Genomic DNA, 22342 nt, shown 5'->3' on the forward strand with positions numbered 1-22342 from the left:
GTGCAAAATTGAAACGGACAGAAATAACTGCAGCGACTAATAACTCAATCGAAATCATAGGCATGTTACAATGCCTGTAACACAGACTTGACAAAATGTTAACCTACAGTATCCTTTCAGTATGGCCTCATAGCACTACTAGCGAAGCTGTAGAATCTTCCTCCGGAGAAAAATTATTTTGCCATTTTTCCCACCAGTGGATTTCTCTAGAACCACATAAAACCATGATCGTGTCATATTAACGATATAGACTATCTTAGGTTCTCAAAGTGTGCTAAAAAACGTAAAGAAAATAATCTACAGGATTTTCCATCAACAATCTTTTAATATCATTCTGATCACCTGTGGCTTGCACAGCAAAACACAGTTTCCGACTTCACTCCAAACACTCCTTTCCATTAAAAAAATTCTTTAATACATTCTTAAAAACACTTTGTATAAATCATTTAACACGGTCGGTATATATCTGTACAGCAGGCACACATTGTGTATATATTACACTTCAGTAAAAAAATACATATACAAATCCCACGCTTGAAAATCCCACTTCAAGTTTTTATCAGTAGTTGGTTGATAGCCCGCAGATAATGACTTAAAAATCAAATACATCACCTCAGAAAATAAATCTTATTTTGAAAAATACATCAGTATTCTCTTGGAACCTCACAATCGAGGATACATTTTCATGGAAGACCTTGCATATTACACACCCGCTCATGTCACAACACACACACACACACACACACACACACACACACACACACACACACACACACACACACACACACACACACACACACTCAGGGGAGCAGAAGATCACACACACACTCTCACACGCAGTAGATTCCTACCATCCAGTAGTGCACATCACATTTTTATCGTTACCTTGGTTTAATGACCCCGCAGGTGCCCATGAACCGATCGCATCAATCTGTAAGCTCAGTACTTCTTTCACATTTACACACAGACAAGCCTGTTTACACACTTTCGTGCATGCAAACATGCAGTTATACTGTGACATTAAACCATATTAGGTCCCTCTCCTGTTCACGGCTCACCCTGACTCTTACCCAAACCTAATACTGATGGGAAACGCAACCCCCGGACTGACAAAATTCCCTCACTTTAAAGGATGTTTCTCATTTTGTCTTTCCTTACGAGGAGGAGGATTTGAGAGAAGGACAGGTGTACAAGAACACACGCACACACATCCACATTTTCCACATGTACTGTCACGGCACAAACATAGATTTAGAAAGGCCACATGTTCGGGGAATGCAGACATTGACAAAAAAATCCACTCTTCAGTCAAGTCCATCTGCAGACTACACTGTGACCCCCACCACCAAAGATAACGCCTAGATCATACCACACGACTTCAACCCTGGTTTTCCAGTCCTTGACAGACAAAAGCCCCAGATCAGGAGCAAATCTGCGTCGGCTCTGTGCTCACACATTGGTGCTCTGTGCGAGCTGTTCAAAGACGCGAGGTTGTAGGTCTGGCTGCGCATCACACACACTCATCGGGTATTCGTCCCTGGTGAAAGACCACAACTTCAAGACTCCCGATTACAAGACAGCAGCTGTGTAGTGTGAACAGTACAGTGATCTGACTAATGAAAGCCGTGTAGTGTGAACTTGGCTTCAGGTTGACTGGAGATTGAGGAGGAAAGCCTGAGATGTCTCATGAGCAGAGAGTGAAAAGGTTTTGACCCATCACCTGGCTCAGTGCTATGTTGTCAGCTGCTCTCCATCTAAAAGCGGCGCTTTGGCCTCGGAGTCCAACACTGCATGCAACTCCACCCCTGAATCCTGCTCCTCTTCCTCCTCTGCCTCCTCCACTCCCCTCCCTCGGTGCCCTTTCCTGGCCCGGTGACCTCCACGTCTTCTGCGCAGGCAGAGAAAGCCCCTGAAGTCCAGGTGGGCCAGAGTGACCTCCAGTGTGAAGTAGAGGGACCAGAAAAGAGCAAAGCAGCCCAGCAACAGCAGGAACTGGAGGCAAGGACAAAGGAGAGAGACAGAGGAGGTGAATCACAACAGCAGGGCCAATGGGCTCCAAAAATCACAGATGGATGCATGTGTGGAGGAGGTGAAGGACAAAAATCAAGAATGGCTACAAAGTGGGAAAAACCAGAGGAGGTGAAAGTAACTCTCATGACCAAGCTGAAGCATGTAGAACTTAAGTGTTAGTACTCCTGGTTTAGCTGAGGAAATAATTTGGGGGATTTTCCTCTTTAACTAGACTTAAACAAATACTTTCAGTCCCTGCATGCATTCAGAAGCATGACATTAGCTTTGCTGGTATATATATATATATATATATATATATATATATATATACACATTTTAAAAAGCCTGCATATATGATGGGCCTACTTTGTTGGAAAAAATGATATAAGTTAAATCAGCATTTTTATTAATTCAGTACACTTTACAATTAAAAGAGCAATTTCATTAGAAGAACCAATGTCAACTCTAAAGACCCATTTCTTAAATAAATGGGAAAATGTTTCACCACAAATAGTAACAGACAGTCAGAGATACCTGTTTGCTGATGTCCCTCCTGCTTTTGCACACATCCAATAATAGCACTTAATTGAAAGGCTCAAATAAGAGGTTTTGGTTATATGGATACACATAAATATATGTGCTTTAGAACTGCCAGTCCTCGTGAAACAGGCATAGATTAAATGCAGCCTCAGTTGAAGTGTTGCCTGAAGAGCTAAACTAAGTCAGAACGGGTATGTGCCTTTAACAGATAAAAAGTAAAATATATAAAGATCATTTATATTTCAGAAACAGCTGTTTCAAATTGGTCAGGAATGTTTCTGCTCTTGTAAAAACATTATTTAAATTAAGTAATAGTGGTAGGCAAACAAGTCAAAAGTATCCTGAAATTGAGCTTAAACAGGCTAAGAGCTCCGTTTAACATAACTCAATACTGCATATAGCAACATTAAACAAATCCTTCTTCGGCCTGTTTAGGAAAATTACTGAATTGCCAAGAAATAGATTTATTCCTTTAATGCTGCCTTCCTATAGGGGTGAGCAGTGCTGTTTGGAATATGCAATATGTAACATGACAGAAAGGTAATAGAGACACAGACAGAAATGGTGGGATGTTGATTTTGGGTCCTTCACAGTTTACCTTGAGGTTGTTGGAAGTGAAGGGGCTGATGATCTCTGGAGGAATGTCCAGGCCTGGGGGACAGGGCAGAGAGAAGCTGCTGTCCAGATACTTCCCGCTCATGGCCTCCTCCACCAGCCTGTTGATGCACGAGAAGAAAATTTCAATAGCTTTCATGTCGGTCAAAACTCTGAGCCAGTCGGTGACAAAGTATTTGATCATCTCAAATACTCGACAAAACTTGATAATCTCTCATCCACTCCCTACACCATCTACCATCTACATTATTTACTTGTATTTATTCAGTTATTTTGTGACAAATAAATTGCTTTAAACGTAAGTATACCTGTGAGTCTCCCATCTTTTACCCAGTCTGAGAGCCGGGCTGTGACAAACGGGTCTCGTCCGAGATCCTATCATTTGTCACTGACCGGCTCTGGAAACAGCAAACAGCAGAGGGGCTGTCACATGACTAAATAGTTGTAACTAATAAATGAAATGGGATTAAAAACAACACAATTGACGTATAACAAAACCCCGCCCCCTTAGCTCACTCAGACAAACAATCGGCGCACTGCCTAAATTGGCGGCTGTCAGTGTCAAAGACATCGCCAAAGATGCTACACAGAACAGAACAGGGACAGAAGCTCCTTATTTCACACAGAAGCCATCAAAAGAGTCCTCACTCAGCCATGGTGCTGGTGTTAGCCAACAGCCAAGATGACGTTAATGGTTTTCAGTCAGGTGGGCTTTAACTACAACCTTTTGCTACAGTTAACTCTGATGTCTGACTGTTGAACGGATGACATGATGAGCTATTATTACAAAGCTCAAATTTGAAATAATATTAAGAGCTATTAACTAACTTAAACTGATGTTACCTGGCAAAGTCTGCTGCAAGGTGACGTTATACAAGATGTTACTGACGTAATGTGTGAGGTCATATATACTTGTCACTTCGACACTATGTTGCCTCACCTTAGAACAAATGTAGACATCCTTGTTTATCTTCTTTACGCTGAGCTGACTGTGTGGTCTGCCGCACAGCTTAATTCAAGAGGAGACACTTTTCTCTGTTTATGTGAGGTTTAAGGAACGTTATAAAACACACTCTTTTCTCAGTATATCTCGTATCAGCGTTGCATTTACCCCATGCACATTGTTTGAGCATTTTTGAAGTTGTAACTGCATATATTTAAATAAAACTGCAGAAAAATCTAAATTTCTGATGGTGTTTTATGGAGGTCTACAAGAGGGATGTCCAAGTGCATTGTGTACCTGCATGAAATGTGATTGGCTTGGAGCATTCGATGGTGGGGCTTAGCGATAAGTTAATACCAAGAAAGACACCAAGCATTCAATATTGGGGATGATTTTAGTGCTATCCAGAGGGCTGCATGAAAGGTCTGCAAGGTCTTACCTCTGTCTGTCCTTGACCTCGCTGAAGGTCATAGAGGATCCATACAGGGTCAACTGCCACTGCTTCAGCACTCCCACAGCGGCACACTGCTCAAGTGACGACTCCTCTACAGGGGCAGAGAGAAGGGCAGGTGAGATACTGTACATGAGGTTCACTGCTACCATACAACAGACCGGTGCTCGTGTTTCCCACTCCTGAAACAACACTTCACAATATCTGTCCTTTGTGTCAGTGTGTGACTGAGTCTTACTGTGGTCTGATATCTTGAGGGTGTACTGGCCCTCAGCTCTTTCCCCCCAGCAGCGCACAGTGGAGAAAGTCCAGTCCTGGTAGCCTGCAGGGTCTCTGTGCGTAAAACACAAAGAGACTGCTTTATTAGGCTGCAGTCTGAAATATTATTTTCATATGACCAGATCTCATCTGAGGTGCTCATATATGTGATTATTGCTTATTTGTATCTATAATGACCTAATTCTCCTCTTCTCATTAAATGAAGACACTGATTTCACTTTGCTCTTGAACACATTTCATACAAGTCTCAAAAAGAAACCAGTGCTGGGTTTGTACCTGTCAATGGCGCGGCGTGCCCCGATAACTGATGTCATTCCACTGGGGCACACCAACATAACCTCCAGGTTGCCACGGCATGGATGAGTTATCGTCACGGTAACAGCCACATGCTCCAGTGTCTCCATCCCAGACTGTTTCAGGTCCGCAGCAGAAACTGAGGGAAAGGATGGAGCAGCTTAGTGTGTGAGTGTGTCTTTGACCACTTTTTGCATTGATAAGCTCAGTTATGTGCCCCTATGTGAAAAAAAGATCCTTCATTAATGCATAAATAATAAAGGTTAAGTTTTTGATAAAGTTTATTGCAAGTATTAGCACAGTGTGCGGGAATTCTCTTTTTTCTTAATCTATGGACAATGTCCTCCTGTACACCTGTCCACAAGTTTTTGACAGTGTGCATGAAAACTCTTCATTATGCCAACTGAAAATGTACACGATCAATCATACGTGAAAGCTTGATATGCAACTACTCTGAATTATGTAACAGGGTTTCTGCAGAATTACAGTTAAGACGTTAAAGTTTTTCAAAAGCACACAGAATGTGATGGGACAATGTGGCCTTGAATTACATGACTTTTATTTCACTACCTGAAAGAATAAAATAAGAATACTTAGAAACATGTGACAAGATGTCTGGATGGATTAACCAAGAAAAAGGTGATTAGTTAAGTTAAATTCATTACATTTTTGCTATTATAACTGTGTTATTACTGAAATATAGCAGCATAAGTTCCCTGAAAACTGCATTTGTAATAGCCTTGGGAATTAACTGTGAGAGCTGTGTGTAAGACAGCAGATATTACTTAAGTTTTAATTAGCATCACAATTTCTTAAAGTGAAATAACAACGCGAACCCACGTTTGGATGTTCCAATAAGTCAGCTGCCCAGTCACTATATTCATCAGTGCGAGCAGAGAATCAAGTCTGCACTGAAGTTACACTTAACTAATAAACCAGATAATTATATACTCTCATACACACTCATGACGTTCACAAGCATAATGCTCTGTGTTTAGGGCCCCAAGTGCTGGCGGGGGTACTGTAAAGTTCAATAAAACACTTAATGAACACCATGATGTTTTGGAGGCTGTGACGGGAGGGGGCTTAGCCAGTTAACAGCCAAACAGTGGTAACGTGCTGCTTTTTTTACCACCGTAAAAATAAAATCCAAACCGTCACAGCCTGAGCAGCAGTAACAGTGCTTGCAAATGCTTTTAGACACTTTTCAAGACCTGCAGGATACCGTTAAACCCTTTGAGACCTGAGAAAATTGGCAATGAGCAACTTCACAAGAAATAACACAAAAAAAGAAAAAAAGAGCAAGAAATTAGTAAAAAGGTTACAAAGAAATTACCTAAACAGTTGCAGAAATAAAAAAAATGACCTTGGAAAAGGTAAAGTAAAATAAAATAAAAATAAAGAAACAAACAATTATGAAAATAATGGGTTTTTTTGTATTTTTTTCTGTAAAATAATTTTGAATGTATAATAACAATAACTGTAAATTTATATTTTCCCTAGTTAAACCATTCAAATAATTTTCTCTCCCTCATTTTTCACCTTTTACAAATTTCTTGCATTTTGTTGAACATTTCGTGCTTAAATACTGATGCCTTTTCCCCAAAATTTTTTTTTTAAGAAATCAAACCAATTTGCTCACCTCTCAGAGGTTTAAATGCTTGTGAAAGGCGTCTGAATTCAGCACAAGAAAACTGATGTCAGTGATGGTTTCAAAGGGTTAAATGCAGTTTACATTTGAAATGATTATGATATTTGGCTTTTCTGCACATAATCTGATGGAGAGAAAACAAGCTGAGAAATACATTAGGGCGAGCCTGAGAGTTGAACGCTGGGAAAAATTGTAATAAAAAAAATCTCTATAAATTTGGTCTTCCATCATATTCTGGAAGTTTCTTTCTCTCCCTGAAATATCAGTTAGACCCTCTGACCACCACCCGCCCCCCCACTACAAGTGTGTGGTAATTTCCTGGTATTTCCTGGGCTCTGACTACTAATGAGCCGTGGTGCTCTCTGACCATGTAGGGCAGCACACATCCTCGGGGCAGGGAGGGACGCAAAGGGACGAGGGAGCGAGAAGTGTAAACAGAGGTGTGGAAGGAAAGACAGAGAGCCTGGAGACACATGTGGTGAAATAGGGAGGGGGTAAGACGGTCAAGTGGAGGAGAGGCACTGAGACGGCGAGCACAGCGGGAATGTGGATGCTGAGCGTGGAGAGGCAGAAGAAATTTAAAAAAGGGCAGGGACTGAAAAAATATAATTGCAGGGAAAAAGGAAATAAAGGACAGAAATAGAGGTAGAAAAGTAAAAAGAAAAACATGGGGAGATGCATTTCTAACAGTGATTCATAAAAAAACCCTTAAATGGATTTGACATAAATTGTGGCACAGTCTTGCATTTTCAGCTGCACTTTTATCAAGAGTTTTCAAAGAAAGACAATAACCACTGGATTAACTTTCCCCTCTAGAGGTTTTCTATCAGTAATAAAGTCCAAACTGTTTTCTGGGCAGAGATGAAAGTACTGTCTGCTTCACTAAGAGCCCAAACGACCAGGTTCTCCATTTTAAGATCTGTCACAAAGTTTTCTAAACCCTGCATGAGATCTGTATGAGACACGTATACAGTCCAAATTGTAACACGTGCCAAAAGCAATAAACACATATGGTAGTGTCCTTCTGGGACAGAGTATTCAAAGTTTTGTCAGAGTTGACCGGCTAGAGCATACTACACCAACAGACTTTACTACTGTTAGTCCGTTTGAATTAAATAAAATCCAAAGACGGTCTGTGTCTGGAGGTCTCACAGCCACCAAAACACTTTTTAAAGTAAATACTTTGTAAATATCACTGCAGCCTTGTGAACTTTTTTGGCAGAAAATGCTCAACAAATTTTCATGACATTGTTTTACTTAAGCTCTCCACTGCTCAAATTAATGAGCAAAATCCTCCACTACATAAGAAATAAATAATCCCATGAACAAAGGAGCACTGCGCATTATATCTTTCTCAATTTATTGTGGCCAGGGGACGGGTATATAATGTTTAGTGCATTTTTTTCCACACATTCATTTATTTGAGGGCGGCCACCATGATCGGCTGCCAGTAATAAATGTTACATTTTTTGGAGCTGGACAGTTCATTAGGAACGCTGTTGAAATATATATACCATTCGGTTTTTCATGCACCACACTTTTGGAGTGCAGAGTGTATTCTGGGCACAAATGGAGCAGAGGAACTTTAGGAAAGACTCTGAATTTAGAGAGGGGACACTAAATTATACAAAGGGAAACTGTCTGTCTGTCTGTCTGTCTATCTATCTATCTATCTATCTATCCAACTATTTCTTTCCAGGGAGGGGGCAAATTTCCAAGTTTGGGTTAGTCCAATAAATTCTAAATGTGATCATAAACTACGAGCATGCTTTGATTCAGTAAATGGAGAGGTTAAGTGCTTGGTGCAGCTGTACATTTTGTCCTCTCTTGTGTATTTTCACTTTATCAGGACAAATTCCAGCTGAGTGCTAAACATGTCACCAACCTTTCTTTTTAGTCACAATTTTTCTCTTTCCTTCACTTAAAGCACACACACACACACACACACACACACACACACACACACAAACGAATAAATAAATAGTGCAACTGCTGCATATTTTCATAAAACAACTGAACCCACTCCCAGGTGAGGTGGACTGACAGCACCATGGGGACGTGACTGCTTTTATTATAGGACAAAGCCAGTCACTGCATTAATGTACATAAACACACAAACACACTTACGTAGCAACTGTGTTCACATGGGAATACATTAGCCGATAAGGCAGCCAAAACACATAGAAACTGCAACAACAAACAATGTTGAGTGGCGCGACAGGCAGATATGAACTCTGTCAGGGACAAAAAGCCTGTCAGGGATTCGACCAAGAATGATGGTTTGAGGTTTAAATGGCCAAATGTGCATTTTTGAAGTTTGATTTGATAACATTTCTTTTTGAAATTAAGCACAGACACACTTTATAAGTCTGCTCTATAACTGTCAGCAACTTCTGCTACATGAGACTACACACACACACACACACGCACGCACGCACGCACACACACACACACACACACACACACGCTTGTCTCTAGCTGTGCTCCTAACCACAACGAGGCCATAAAAGAGGGAAGGTAAAGATCGAGTGAGGAGAGAAAAAGAGACGAAGGAGAAGGAAAATTTTGTGCCAGAATGAGGTCTCCGGGAGCATGTGTGAAAAAGTGTGTGTGTGGGAGAAAGAGCCTGATTGCACATACACACAGTGAAAAGAAACCAAATCTACTGAGAGGAGTTGTAAAATGCACAGACAGACTGGAGAAAAAATAAGGAAATTGAGCCAATCTGGAAAAATCTCACTCAGTATTTCAATGTGGACGCAGGAACTCACAAACAAGAGAACATTACCTAATATGGAGAGGCAGACTGACTGAGGAGCAGGCAGGGAGGGAGGGAGGGAGTCAGCTACATAGTACAGTGTATAAACTCAACAAGCAGCTGTCCAATACAGAGCTGAGAGAGTGAAAGAGGAGCAGACAAGAGTTACCTTGCCAGGTGCGGATAAGCTCGTTGGGATAAGCTGCGATGGACACTTCCTCTTTTATTACTGAGCTCTGATAGGACACGAGAAACGGCACTGACTCCCATACCTGAGAAAGAGAGGAGATAGAAATTAGGTGTCCAGGGTCACCTTGTGGTGGGAATTATAAAATCATATTTTTAATTTACTTGACTAAAAGAATAAAAAAAGAAAAAGAATTAAAAAGTACAATGAAAATAGCTAGTGTTTGCAGTTCTTCTCCGTTGCATGTATGCATGTACCTTCGCGGCATTGACGAGTCTCCATGCATTGAGCACACCAAAGCCGTGCTGGTGGCTGTGGTGGAAACCAGCTCCATTCACCCTCCAGTCTGCACTGTTGTCGCACTATAAGAACAAACAATGAGATAAGCAAACACAGGCAGAGGTACTTTTTTCATTTTCATACAGCAATATAGCTATGAGACATATATTATTGTCAATATTAGTGAGCTTTAGAGGTGCTGGTAGGCACATTTTTTTGGACAGAGTCAAGTCAGCTATCTTTTAAAGTCTTTTAGTATTTCACTGATATAAACAGTCCTCACATAAAACTGGGCCATCTATGCAGCAGGGAGATGCAAATACTTTTGAACTTGGTGCTACATGATCAGAGAAAACAGAAACAAAGACTGTGGCACTAACTTTTGTTCAAGAGGTAGAAAACCTAAAACTATCAGAATAAACTGCTCAATGCCAGACCAAAGAACGCCTCCACTGGTGGGTGATGTAAAGTGATCTTGTCCGTTTTTACACAATGGCAGCTGGCTGGTAATAAATTATCTAGAATTACAGTTTAACAGTAAGCTAAAACATGTTTCTGAAAAGATTTTAGACAAGAAATAGGCAATGCGCTAACATGATTTGGATTTATAATCGATTAACTCTGCCTAACTTTACAGTTTGATTAGATTTTGGTCCAAATTATCTGAGCTCAATGCTGGCTGTCACCTGACACAATTACTGTATGTTAATGTATTTCTCAGTCTAGTTTGTTGTCATTGTATCACCTACTACTTGTATCTATTACTTCTGCGTAGAAAAGGTACAAATGAAGAACAGGATGATATAGAACAATAACACACCATGGTTACACACTGATGATATATATACACTTGTATTGCGCCTTTCTAATCTTCCGACTTCTCAAAGTGCTTTTGCACTACACATTCACACACTGTTGGCTGAGGCTACCGTACAAGGTGCCACATGGTACTCAGCTTAAATGTTCACAGACGCATAGCAATAGGGAGCAATTCGAGGGATGAGTAGTGGACAACGTGTTCTACATCCTGAGTCACAGCTGCCGTATTAGTAGAGCTGAAACAGTCAATAAATGTACTGCCTCATCAACTGATAAAAAATAATAATTACTGTGTGGATTTACTGCTTCTCTCTATAAACTGTATACCCACAATAAAGATTTTTAAATTCATGCCAGATTGGAGGTACCCTGTCGAGTTTATGACCACAAGTGCTGTAACGGTGCAAAGTCTTTCCCAGTTTGAAGATATGAGATATGCGTGCATTCATGTGAAGTAATAAACAGTCCTGCTGCAAGTTTCTGTGCTATTCTGCTGATCGACAGTTGGTGGCAATGATGCATAACTCTTACAAGGCGTGAATGTAAACAATGCAGGGTTTAAAGTATTGAAAATGTTGAAAAAAATTTTCTTTGAAAATATTTTACAAGGTAAAATATGCTTTTTAACAGGGCTGTTAGACCTCAAGGACAAACACAGTGCAATTTGCTGGGAAAGATGAACCTGCTCCATTGTGAACCTTTAACAGTATTTTCCTACAACACTGTTAAAAAAAATGTGAAAAACATTTCAGCAGGCCTACCTTGGTGGCAGTAAAGGTGATGATGTGCTGGACATCCCTCCAGCTGAGACAGGGACGGACCTGCAGCATGAGGGCCACCATTCCTGCAGCCAGTGGGGCTGCAGCAGAGGTGCCAGTGTGGCCCTCTGTACACCCGGTGCCCTCTTGCATGGACCAGTCTGACGTCACCTGCGGTTACAGATGGATGAGTGAAGATACAACCATGGAGATTTGTGCACAGTACAAACAGTGCCAGGGTGGTAAAAGCTCTGGTACTCACATATGCAAGTATACATTAACAGATGAGTGAATACGGAGCGATCACAGGATTTATCCAACACAAACTACCCTTGAGCATTAAGGTCTTTCCGTCTAAACTAACAACAAGAGAAGAACACTTCATCAGGCGCCAGAGCCACCCTGACAAATGACATATTTACTGCAGGAGGACAGAGTGCAGCACTGTTTGTGTACAGTTAATGGAATAAATGAGGGCTGTATGACAGGGATTTAAAGCCCTGGGGAGGTCCAGCTTTTAAAGAGATGAGAGGATGTGAGGAGAAAAAGAACACAGTGTACACGTTGAAATGAAGCACTGTAAAATGTATATACACAGAGAATGGAAATGTAAAGGATTTTAAAACCCTAACAGATAGTGGCTGACCAAAACAGAGGTAGGAGTTGAGGGATTTATAGAGAAGATTAACTTTAAGAGCAAAATAGAACCAAAGGTTTGTCAGGTACATATCTGCCCATTACAAGGCACACTAGCGCAAACATGTCTTAAATGTCTTCTATGTACGCCACCCGCTGATAAACACATCAGTGACATCCTGTCTGAAAGATGGACCACAGCGATGAGGCCTGAGGAATTCCCCAGCATACATGCGAACATGTGGGCACTTTCCAACAGCTGTTCAAGCCACGTGGAAGGTTTCCAGCTACTATGTAGGATGGTGCATGTTTGTCCAGTGCAGCTGTCTATGTGGTGAGAGTGCACACGCATCATTAGGGCTTACATAATCAACTAGAATTACCGCCTTTAGTTGAATGCCCTGGCGCACCAGTCAAGGGGCACTAACAGTTTACATCCAAGTCTGTGAAAACATGGATGCTTCACACACATCTTACCCCCGAGAGCACAGAAGGTCTACACAATCAGGACAGTTTGAAGCAAAACGAAAACGTCTCCCTTTCTGTTCCTGAGTTATGACTTTGAGTAATGGCCAGAAAAGTGTTTTTGCAGGACATATTGATGTCACAGTGAAGTTGACCTTTGACCTTTTGAACATAAATTGTCATCACTTGATCTTAGATTAGACGGATGCTTGCGTTATAGCCAAAAACATATTTCTTTAGGTCACTTTGCCTTTTTTCTTTTTTTAAAGATTTTTTTGGGGCTTTTATTGCCTTTATTTGATAGGACAGAAGTACCGTGAAAGAGGGAGAGAGAGAGGGGATGACATGCAGCAAAAGGGCCGAGGCTGGACTCAAACCAGCAGCTGCTGCGGTGAGGATACAACCTCCGTGCATGGGGTGCCTGCTCTACCAACTAAGCCACCAGGTGCCCCAAGGTCACTTTAACTTTTGACCTGTGACCACCAAATTCAAATATGTTCATTCTTCAGTCAAAGTAAACACTTGTGCCAAATTTGAAGAAATTCCCTTAAGGTGTTTGAGAGATATCGGTTCCACTAGAATAAGACGAAAGTAAGGTCATATTAAACTTAACCTTCGACCACCAAAATCTAGTCAATTTAAAGAAATTCCCTCAAGGCATTCTTGAGATACTTTGTTCATGAGAATGGAATGAATGAATGGCCAACTCAAAAAACATATTGCCTCCAGCCATGTCTGTTGCCTGCATGGAAGCAAAAAAAAAAAAAAGAAAGAAAAATTGCTGACAAATCAATCACTAGCATAACGTCACTCAATCAGTGAACAACTTTGACAGGAACATTTGAAAAATAAGATGCACAAGCTACCATCAGCTGATTTTCCAATAACCGATCATGGAAATTCTCATTATGTGACTTTTCCATGCTTTACAGAACACTGTGATGAAATGCATCTGTTAGGGCAGCTGCTCATGGTCGACTCTAAATGCCTCCCTCAGAATATTACACTAATAGGCAGTGTGTGGTAAGCATTTGGCCTGTGACTATACTGTGGTCAGTGGTGGATGAGCCTTTTCCAGAAACAGTCAGTCCTGGCCAAGCTCTTCTCCCCCAGGCGATGACATCCCGAGACCAAACTGTGTTGCCATGGTGACGCTCGCAAACAATGGCAAATAGAGGTCAGTATGGGCCCTTACTCCTGTCATCCTTCGTCATTGTTTCAGATGAAAATAGTCTCTGCTCCTCCTGATGTTGAGCTGCTCTTTCACAAGCTTTTAAACATTTCAGAAGCCACTGGCTTCTGTCCAATTCAGTGAAACCTCGAGTTCAGCAATTATATTGTCTGTCCTTAAAATGTGAAGCGTGTCCCTTTTGTACATATTCTAAAGTAAAGACAAAGACTGGACCAATTTAAGAATATTTAAATTAACAACATCATCTACTGAAGTCTTTTTTCACCTTAGAATAGCTAGTAATTGCAAGTCATCCTTTGTGCTTTTCGTGTGTGTGTGTGTAAGTGCTCTGGTAAGACCTACAATGCTCCTCAGCTTGCTCCCCCCGCTGCTGAAAGTGACAGCCAGCATTGATGCGCACTCTTCAGCGTAGAAGGGCATCCTTCCTTTCTCATCAACCGCTCCTACAACAGACACACACACGCATTATGATTATTTATAGCTCAATAAAAATGTGTTCACACCTGAAACACAAGTGAACACTCCCCGGCCTGAGAGCCCGTGTCTTACCGATTGTGATGGTGTAGATGGAGTTGGCATAGCCGTCGTAGTTGCAGTTGTCATCATACTGACCTCCGTTCCCGCTGGCAACCACAAAGATGCTGCCAAATCCTTGTCTGCCTGCGATCACTCCGTGCTGAAGCGCCGCCTGTGGAGGAAAAACAAACCTTACTGTGAAAAACCAGAGGGAAGATTCCACTTTTTGTACGCTGTTTCTCTACATGCTTCACCTCTGTAACTGATCTGTTGCAGTGTACTGCCCCCTGATGGTTAAAAACGACTGCTCCAAACAAACTGTCTTTCTCTCACCTTTCCCAGGGGGTGGGGTCCATCCACAGTGTGTCCGTCATCATCTGGACCCCAACTAGAGGAGACAAGACTCTCAATCAGACTCAATCAGAATCCAAGCAAAACTGTACGAGTACACCTCGATATGTTACATAAATCACACAGCAAATACAGACAACAAATTGCAAAAAAGTAAACAAAGATTGTAAATGGTTTGTGGGAAAAGGAGACACATGCAGACATCAGTCCATGATAATGTGTTTAAAAAAGCCAACAAAGAGACGTGTTTGTTACCTGCAGCTGTAGATGTCATTGACCTGGTAGTGCTTGTTGAAGGCTATGGCCTCCAGGCTGTCTGTCAGTGGGCCGTCCAGGACTCTGATGCCTGCACAGTAAACAATAAGCCACAGATGCTTCACTACACACACCTTACACACATTTACCAACAGTCTCAGTGGTTCTTCACACTGGGACATCCCAGTTTGAAACTCCAAATTGTCCGCACCTGCCACCTTGCTGCCGTAGGCCACACCCACCGCACAGAAGCTGTTGTTGGGAACAGCTGCGATCTCTCCAGCACATCGTGTCCCGTGGTGGTTGTCGCTGTGGACGTCTGGGTGAGGCATGGGGTCAGGGTCATTGGAGTTCAGGTCGTAACTACCTTCTGGACTCTGAGAGGGTTAAAAAAAATATTGTTGGAAAATAAATGTACACTATAGGTAATGTTTTGATTTTATTAAGACCAAATGCAATAGAAACAGAATGAGGAAAAACTGCTTTTGCTATGAGAAACATCTTCACTGTGCTCATACCTTGAATAGGATTAGTTTCAGTGCTGAAAACTTTATTGCTCTCACCAAGTTCTTCTTGGTTGTTGCTGTCATAAACTGTTTATACAGTGTCAAACACAGCCTTTGCTGTGAGTGACATGTCTTCAGTGCAAAGCTCTCCTTTATGTAAAGGCATGCACTGGAGGTACTTCACCTTGACTATCAGATATGCAACAATGGTGAGCACAGACTTGCTGGGAAACATCCAAATGCGTTATCTAAATATGACAGCAGGACACATGACAGCAGGACATAGTGTTCATAAGTAAATACTTCATCCTTACTCATCCTGTGTTTTGTTGAAGTTGTTTTTCTCACACGCCTTCAGAAGTGGAGAAAATGCTTGATGAATTAATGTTCTAGGCAGCCACATATAACAACAGCAAAACTATATCAAAACATCCATTGAGAAACCTGTAAACAAATCATGCAGTATCATCCCTGTCTGATTTATCCAGTCGTATCCTTTCTAACAAGGAACTGAACAGCACAGACTGCACTGACATAAACCGTAATTTTATCTCGCTGAACACAGGAGCTGCTGGGCTACTGCCACCGCTATCAGTTAATTGGCTTGTGTTATTGTGTGACTTTGGTGTTTTAAAGGATTATTTTGGACTTCCCAAAGATGCACAGTTCAGTAAACAAACTTCTGATCGAGGCAGTGATAGACCAGCAGCTCTCGTGTTAAGCGAGTAAAAATCGTAAAATGTTTTTTGCCCTTGTGATTTGGCTGTGATGAAAGCAAAGATAAGTTTCACTTTCAGTCCTCTCATAAAGGGCTGTCTGTTTAGCAAGTAGTGAGCATACGACTGGTTAAAAGAGACTTCGATTATACTGCACGAGTTTTTAAATAGATATTTTGATACAGATTTGCTGTTGTTAAACTGGGTCCAGTTTTTACACCAATTCATCAAGAATTCTCTGCATTTTAGGATTTTTTGTTCACCCTGGATGCAGCTGAGAAGAGTTTTCTTCACAAATTCAATGTAACACAGGGTGAGTATCTGTTATACAAATGGTAAATTGGGATTGGGAAGTATTTCTTTTGGTAACAGGGAAAATTTACAATCAGTTGATCGTAGAATGAAAAAGTTAATTCTGACTCACATAGTTGGGCTGGATGTCCTTGTGGGTGTGCTCCACCCCGTCATCTACCACCACCACTGTGACCCCCTGACCAGTGATGTTGCGCTCCCACACTCCTGTTACGTTGATGTCCATACCCTTACTGCGAGAATTGTGCTGCAAGAACAAGAAGAGTAAGGAGAGGATGGAGTAAAAGGGAAAAGGAAAATAAGTACAGGATTTAAAATGCAAGTCAAGGAAGCAAAACAAAATCACACTGTGAAAGACAGCTGAAGTGAGCGTGTCTAAAAGTGCAGCGGTGTACTTCTCCTGCCTCTACTTTTGTGGTGCTGTAAAGACACCATAGCAGCCTCATGGAAAATTTTATCACCTTGAAATGCACCTGGTTGTCTTACGTACATAGTTTTATTTCTCTACCACTTAAGCCTAACCTGCATCATTTTAATATCTTGTTTTTAAGATGTTTACATGGTTGTTAATAGTTATTCAAGTTAACTTTGCTCATGCACCATAAGCTACAGCCTCTTTAAAACTGACCCTAACCCTAAAAATCATGCACAACCAGATCCAGGCTGCTAGAAAACAACCACACTCATGCCTTTGCTAAACCAGCAAAACTAACCAATATTATTCTCTATAATTCTCCCTTTATTTGTAGTGAACTATTGCATGAAGAAAATGTGACCACCGATTCTAATCATGTAATTTAATTAGGATCTTATTACAGATTTATTATGGGGCAATGAATCATTTCTTTCAGTTACACAAGCACAGTTTTGGCAGCAGCTGCATTAGTCTCACATGTAAATGTAATCATATCTAATTAAGTGCAGGCTTATAATTCACTTGAGTAACACTGTACAACATTATGTGTGGGGGAAATGGTTGGCTGTGTATTTAAAACAACTGATTAATGGGTACAAGAGGAGTTAGGTGACCTGCTGAAAAGAAAATGATTTATCACCATACCTGACCCAGCCCTTAATGCATACAGGATGCTGTGTGTATAGAAATTAAAAAAGCAGGTGCAACTAGACAAACCACCCTTGCACATACAGCCTAGTGCTTTACATTCTGATTGAGGTGTTACAACAGGGTCTGAATCAGTAAATGAAAATGCAAGAGAGTTGAGGGGGAGAAATAGGAGGAGAAATGAGGAAAAGATCGAAAATCTACTCCGTCTGGCCTCTCACCAGGTGCCATTGCTTAGGGTAGTTGGGATCATTGAAGGCCATCGATCTTTTAGAGCGGCTCAGCACTCTGTCCTGGGAGTACCACAGGACATGAGGGTGGGCTGCCAGGACGTCCCCAGGCCGGATGCTCTTGCTCCAAATACCAGCCGCAGATCCAGGTTTTTCAGAACACAGCAAGTAGTGGCCTTCTAGCTGTCCGATCTGGCCCTGGTTCTTCAACCCAGCCTGCTCTGCTACCTGGGATGAGAGAATACTGATGATGAGCACAAATTAAACTGGGACAATACTTCTAAAAGTGGCCCACTCTTGTTTTTTTTTCCCTGATTTAGGCAACTTTAAAACAGATTAGATAAAACTCCTGTTTCCTGTGAAGGATTGAGGTTGTTGCAGAAAACAGCATATAAATGGGAAACATAAAACATGAAGCACAAAACTTAAACATACAGTAAATTCAATTTAAAAAAAATAAAAAGCTAAAGGACAGCGGCATACTGGTAGAAATAAACCTGAATTTTGTTTTATTTCAAAAATGTCAGAACAGAGAAATGAGTCCCTGAGCCTTTAGAAAATTCAGTGACATTTTATATAAAGATTAATATGGGCAAGCTAAAAGCAGTCAAGAAGTACTGTACCCTGTTGGCTATCACATCCAGGTGCTCAGAGCTTTGTTCACCATACTCTTCGTCATGATGAGGGCCAGAGTGGAGCCGGACGGCCCAGGACTGACCTAGGCCGCATGAGAGTGACGGCCAAGGTGAGGGAGGAGAGGAGGAAAAGGGAATCAATGGGGCAACGGCGGGCAGGAGGGTCACAAGCAAAAGAGCGAAGGAGGTCAGAAAAAGAAGGAGCAGGAATGTAGGAAAATAGGGCATTGCCATGGCAACGAAAGGTGACACACAGGGTCGACCAGGCAAACTCTCTTCATCTGAACAGCAACCTGGATACATGAGACAAAGACGGACGGGGAGAAAAGGAGGACCTGTTAGTTGTGAGGACAAAGAGAATGTGTGGCTGGTTGCTCATCGTCTGTGTGCTGCATTCAGAGGCTACTTATTAAATTCACAGCATCGCACTAACTGGACGCCAGTTCAGAGAGCCGTGACCGCAGCACATTTGATTAGCACTCTGTGGTTACATCAGTGTTTCTGCGTGGACTACTGTGGGGAGGCTTTTACAGAACAATACTATTCTATTAACAATGTCAGGCTGGAAAATTAAGTAACAGATCATAGGCAAATGCCTCTGAGTTTGAATGAAACATGAAAATGTCTCTTTGTCTTTTCAGGTCTCTGCTGAAGAATTGTCTCTATTTAAATATAGAGAATATCTCAGCAACCACATGGCCCACATGAATCGTCAAGGTCTTAAACTAAACACAACATGGGAGATGAATTTGAGAACTATAAGCACCAGATTAAATAACGGAACAAGACAGAATAAATGGACATTTTTGCTCTAAACTGAAAAAACATGACAGTTTTAGAGTGAATACACCTGTGCACCTCTGTGCACCCAATATAGCTTGCAGATAAAAGTAAAACTCCTTAGATGTTAATTAGATGTCATTAGAAGTATCAAAGCCAGCTAAAAGCAACAGTTTGGCATTTAATTCGAAAAATAAATCAATCAGACTGTATTGTATGTGTAGTTAATTTACTACTAATTTACTAGCATAGCCTTTGGTTGATATGAAAAGATAGAGAATGCATGCATGTACATGAAGTTTACTACAGCTACATTAGCAGAGCAGCTAATGAAAGCCTATGTGGAACTTAAAGCGTAGCTGGATTAACCTGTTAGGGTGGAGTATGAACTCGGTCACTCCCAACTGCACATGACAAATTATACATGGAAAATGAATTACTTGTGCAGAAACTCAGACAACAACCGGTACACCTCTTGTGAAACACTACCCGGCCCCAGGTTTTCTTTCTCTCGATTAGTGGGGGCATTGAAACTGAACACACCTAGTTTTTGGAATATGTACCATGTGAGCCTGACGCCCCAAGGCATTTACCTGCTTTGCTGGTAATTTTAAATACGCTTTCAGTTACATATTATCACCCCAAATTCAGATCTGTATATAATAACATGGATGTGACTCTAATGCTCTGCATACACTAAATAAAAAGGATAAAATAAGAGGATTACAATTGAGCCACCTGGTTGAAGTCACCACTGCCACACCCTCAGTCAGCTCTGATTAAAAGCCTATAAGAGATGAATCTAGAAGGAATCATTTCATTTTTCCCAGTAACATTTTCAGGTCTGCAAATGAGCATCAGCCAAATGCTGGTAAAATATGCAAGTGGCTGCTAGACTTATTTTACCCACCAGCCAAAAAAACAATGGCACTGTACAGGGGTCAACAGATTATCAGCCTGGCTGATAATTGGGGTCAATATTTGGCATTCTGCAGGTTATCTGAATCAACATTTTACTTTAAAGATTGCAGATCAAATTAATTAATTAAAAAGTGCAAAGAAACGGTCAGCATGGGAGGAACTTTTATGTCGCAAAACCTCAGGCAGCTATTTTAATTTATTCAAAGTGTATTAAAAATTTCATTTGACTTTATATTTTTTTTAAATGCTTGGAACTGTATATGATGGTGAACTTTTCAGTTTTGACTAGAGGCATTTAAACTAAGTTTTGTGCTGGAGTTTGTTCAGCTCTAAATTCTAAGTATTGACAAATATTTTGTCATGTAAATGCATATCAGTTACAAATATCAATTAGCACTCCCATTAACTACTAACAATCAATATCGGCCCTGAAAAAAAAAACCAACATCGGCCCACCCAAATAATGTCTTGAAAGTTTTGGGTTTCTTTCAATCCTGAACATTGTGAATTGATTATAAAAACCACCAAACATATCATACTCAAACCCCAACCTTATCCACCTCCTCTGGAGCAAAACACTTGCCAGCTGTCCAGCTAAACACCTATCTGTTTATCACATATAGGTCCATGTCACATATAGTTAACGTTGCATGTGTTATCAACAGACCCCCCTGACACTATGGTTGACGTTACCGTCGATGACAGTGGTTCGGATTTTAAAGACATTCAGCTAGTTAAATTCGGCGTCCTTTTAAGTAACATGTGTCGAAACTGCCTTAATTTGCTTTCGCTTTGCTATAGTCAACCCTGTTAGCTCCCTGGCTAAGCTAGCTCGCAATTTTGCTGATTCTTTAGTTTTTAGCCAGCAGGTCAGTTAGCTCGTTGAGCAGCTACCTGAAGCTAGTCCTTTAACTGACTGCAACTCTGACACTCTAAGGTTACATTTATGACAATATACATGAACACATATAAAAACTAAATAAGCAAAAAACACAATATAGTCAGAGCAACTTGGAGTGGGACTCGAGTTTCATCCGGAGCATTGTTGTCATAGTAAGTTAGCTAGTTTCCTTACGCTAACTACTAATATATCGTTGTTTTTTGGGTGGAATAAAACAGTTCGAATCATTAACTATGGTAAGTTAGTGCGAATATACCATAAGATATAGCTTACCTTTCCACTAACCGTGTTTTTCGTCTGTTCCTTATGAAATTTACGTGTATCATTAGTAAGCTGGTCATCTCATTTCCGTAACACACAACTCACAACCTCAACGTCCTACGTCATCCTGTTGATGCGTAAACGTCGTGCGTGCCACCTGATTGGTCCAGAGCCACAGGGAGAATACAAGCACCGCACCCAAGCGTATTTTATTTTTTGTACCCAAAATGAGCTTTATTCTGTTGTTGCGTTCCCAGTTATGAAACATAAATTGTACCCGCACACAAAACATTCCCCACAACATCTTTTACCTCTCATTTTCATCTGAGCAGGTCCAAGCATTGTACTTGTGAACATCACAAATGAAAGTTTTGGCACTTTGATTTTGGATCTAGGAGATTGTCGTTCCTGGTTATTAATATATTTTTGACCGTTTAAGACCAGGGAAATAACATGAACTGAATTTTAAAAATAGGCCAAAACTTCACAAAGAATTAAACTGAGGGTCTTTTTGTCATGGAGTTTTCTGTCTTTGATATTTAGACTACATATTTGCATATCCTAAATTATGTACGCAGTAGTAAGCACTTCTACATTTTCCAGGTTAATCCGTTCACCTCACAGGTGTGGCATATCAAAATGCTGATTAAACAGCATTATTGCCCGGGTGCGCCTTCAATAACATAGGCCATCTCCAGTGTTGTTTCTGTGAATTTGTTGATTCACCTGCCAGATCATCTGAGACCAGCTGCCTAAACAGCTTAAATTGTGCAACAATTGGTTTTCACAACTTAAGTATTTCTGCACAAACCATAAGAATCCATCTTGGTGAAGCTTTTCTGCATGGTCGTTATCCTCACCAGGATCCTGACCTGACAACAGCTCGCAATCATAACCGACTTTTAGCAGTTGTGAGGCCGAGTGGATGTACTGCCAAATTCAGGGAATCAACACTGTAGATGTCTTGAGGTAGTGAAATTAAGTTAAAGTTTAGCTCAGCATGCTAATGACACGCACC

General features: G+C 41.0%; 1 protein-coding gene across 2 annotated transcripts; it reads right to left on the bottom strand.

The window, feature by feature from the left end:
• Nucleotides 1-305: 305 nt before the first annotated feature.
• pcsk7 (proprotein convertase subtilisin/kexin type 7) lies at nucleotides 306-21488 on the bottom strand. Of its 2 annotated transcripts, none has more exons than XM_042486537.2 (17): nucleotides 21337-21488; nucleotides 18450-18754; nucleotides 17818-18054; nucleotides 16646-16780; nucleotides 15211-15376; nucleotides 15000-15090; nucleotides 14727-14781; nucleotides 14427-14565; nucleotides 14220-14320; nucleotides 11588-11755; nucleotides 9986-10090; nucleotides 9711-9813; nucleotides 5115-5271; nucleotides 4798-4892; nucleotides 4548-4653; nucleotides 3149-3266; nucleotides 306-1992 (listed from the first exon to the last, which is right to left on the bottom strand). In XM_042486537.2, the coding sequence occupies exons 2-17, from the start codon at nucleotides 18693-18695 to the stop codon at nucleotides 1732-1734; spliced, it is 2283 nt and encodes a 760-aa protein (XP_042342471.1). In that variant the 5' UTR covers nucleotides 18696-18754; nucleotides 21337-21488; the 3' UTR covers nucleotides 306-1731. The 2 variants fall into 2 exon arrangements, with proteins under 2 accessions (XP_042342471.1, XP_042342472.1); XM_042486538.2 differs by having other exon boundaries at nucleotides 21349-21447.
• Between the last annotated feature and the right edge of the window lie 854 nt (nucleotides 21489-22342).

Source organism: Plectropomus leopardus, chromosome 6 (genome assembly GCF_026936395.1).
Source record: "Plectropomus leopardus strain MGB_pleo_1.0 chromosome 6, ASM2693639v1, whole genome shotgun sequence".
NCBI lineage: Eukaryota > Metazoa > Chordata > Actinopteri > Perciformes > Serranidae > Plectropomus > Plectropomus leopardus.

Bases quoted from the DNA above. Each gene is read 5' to 3' on its own strand.
- pcsk7 (XM_042486537.2), bottom strand. From the start codon at position 18,695: ATGGCAATGCCCTATTTTCCTACATTCCTGCTCCTTCTTTTTCTGACC. The intron at 4,893-5,114 runs GTACAAACCCAG...TTTTACGCACAG, and splicing joins GCACGCCGCGCCATTGACAG to AGACCCTGCAGGCTACCAGG. The intron at 3,267-4,547 runs GTAAGACCTTGC...GTGCATCAACAG, and splicing joins GAGGTCAAGGACAGACAGAG to GCTGGTGGAGGAGGCCATGA.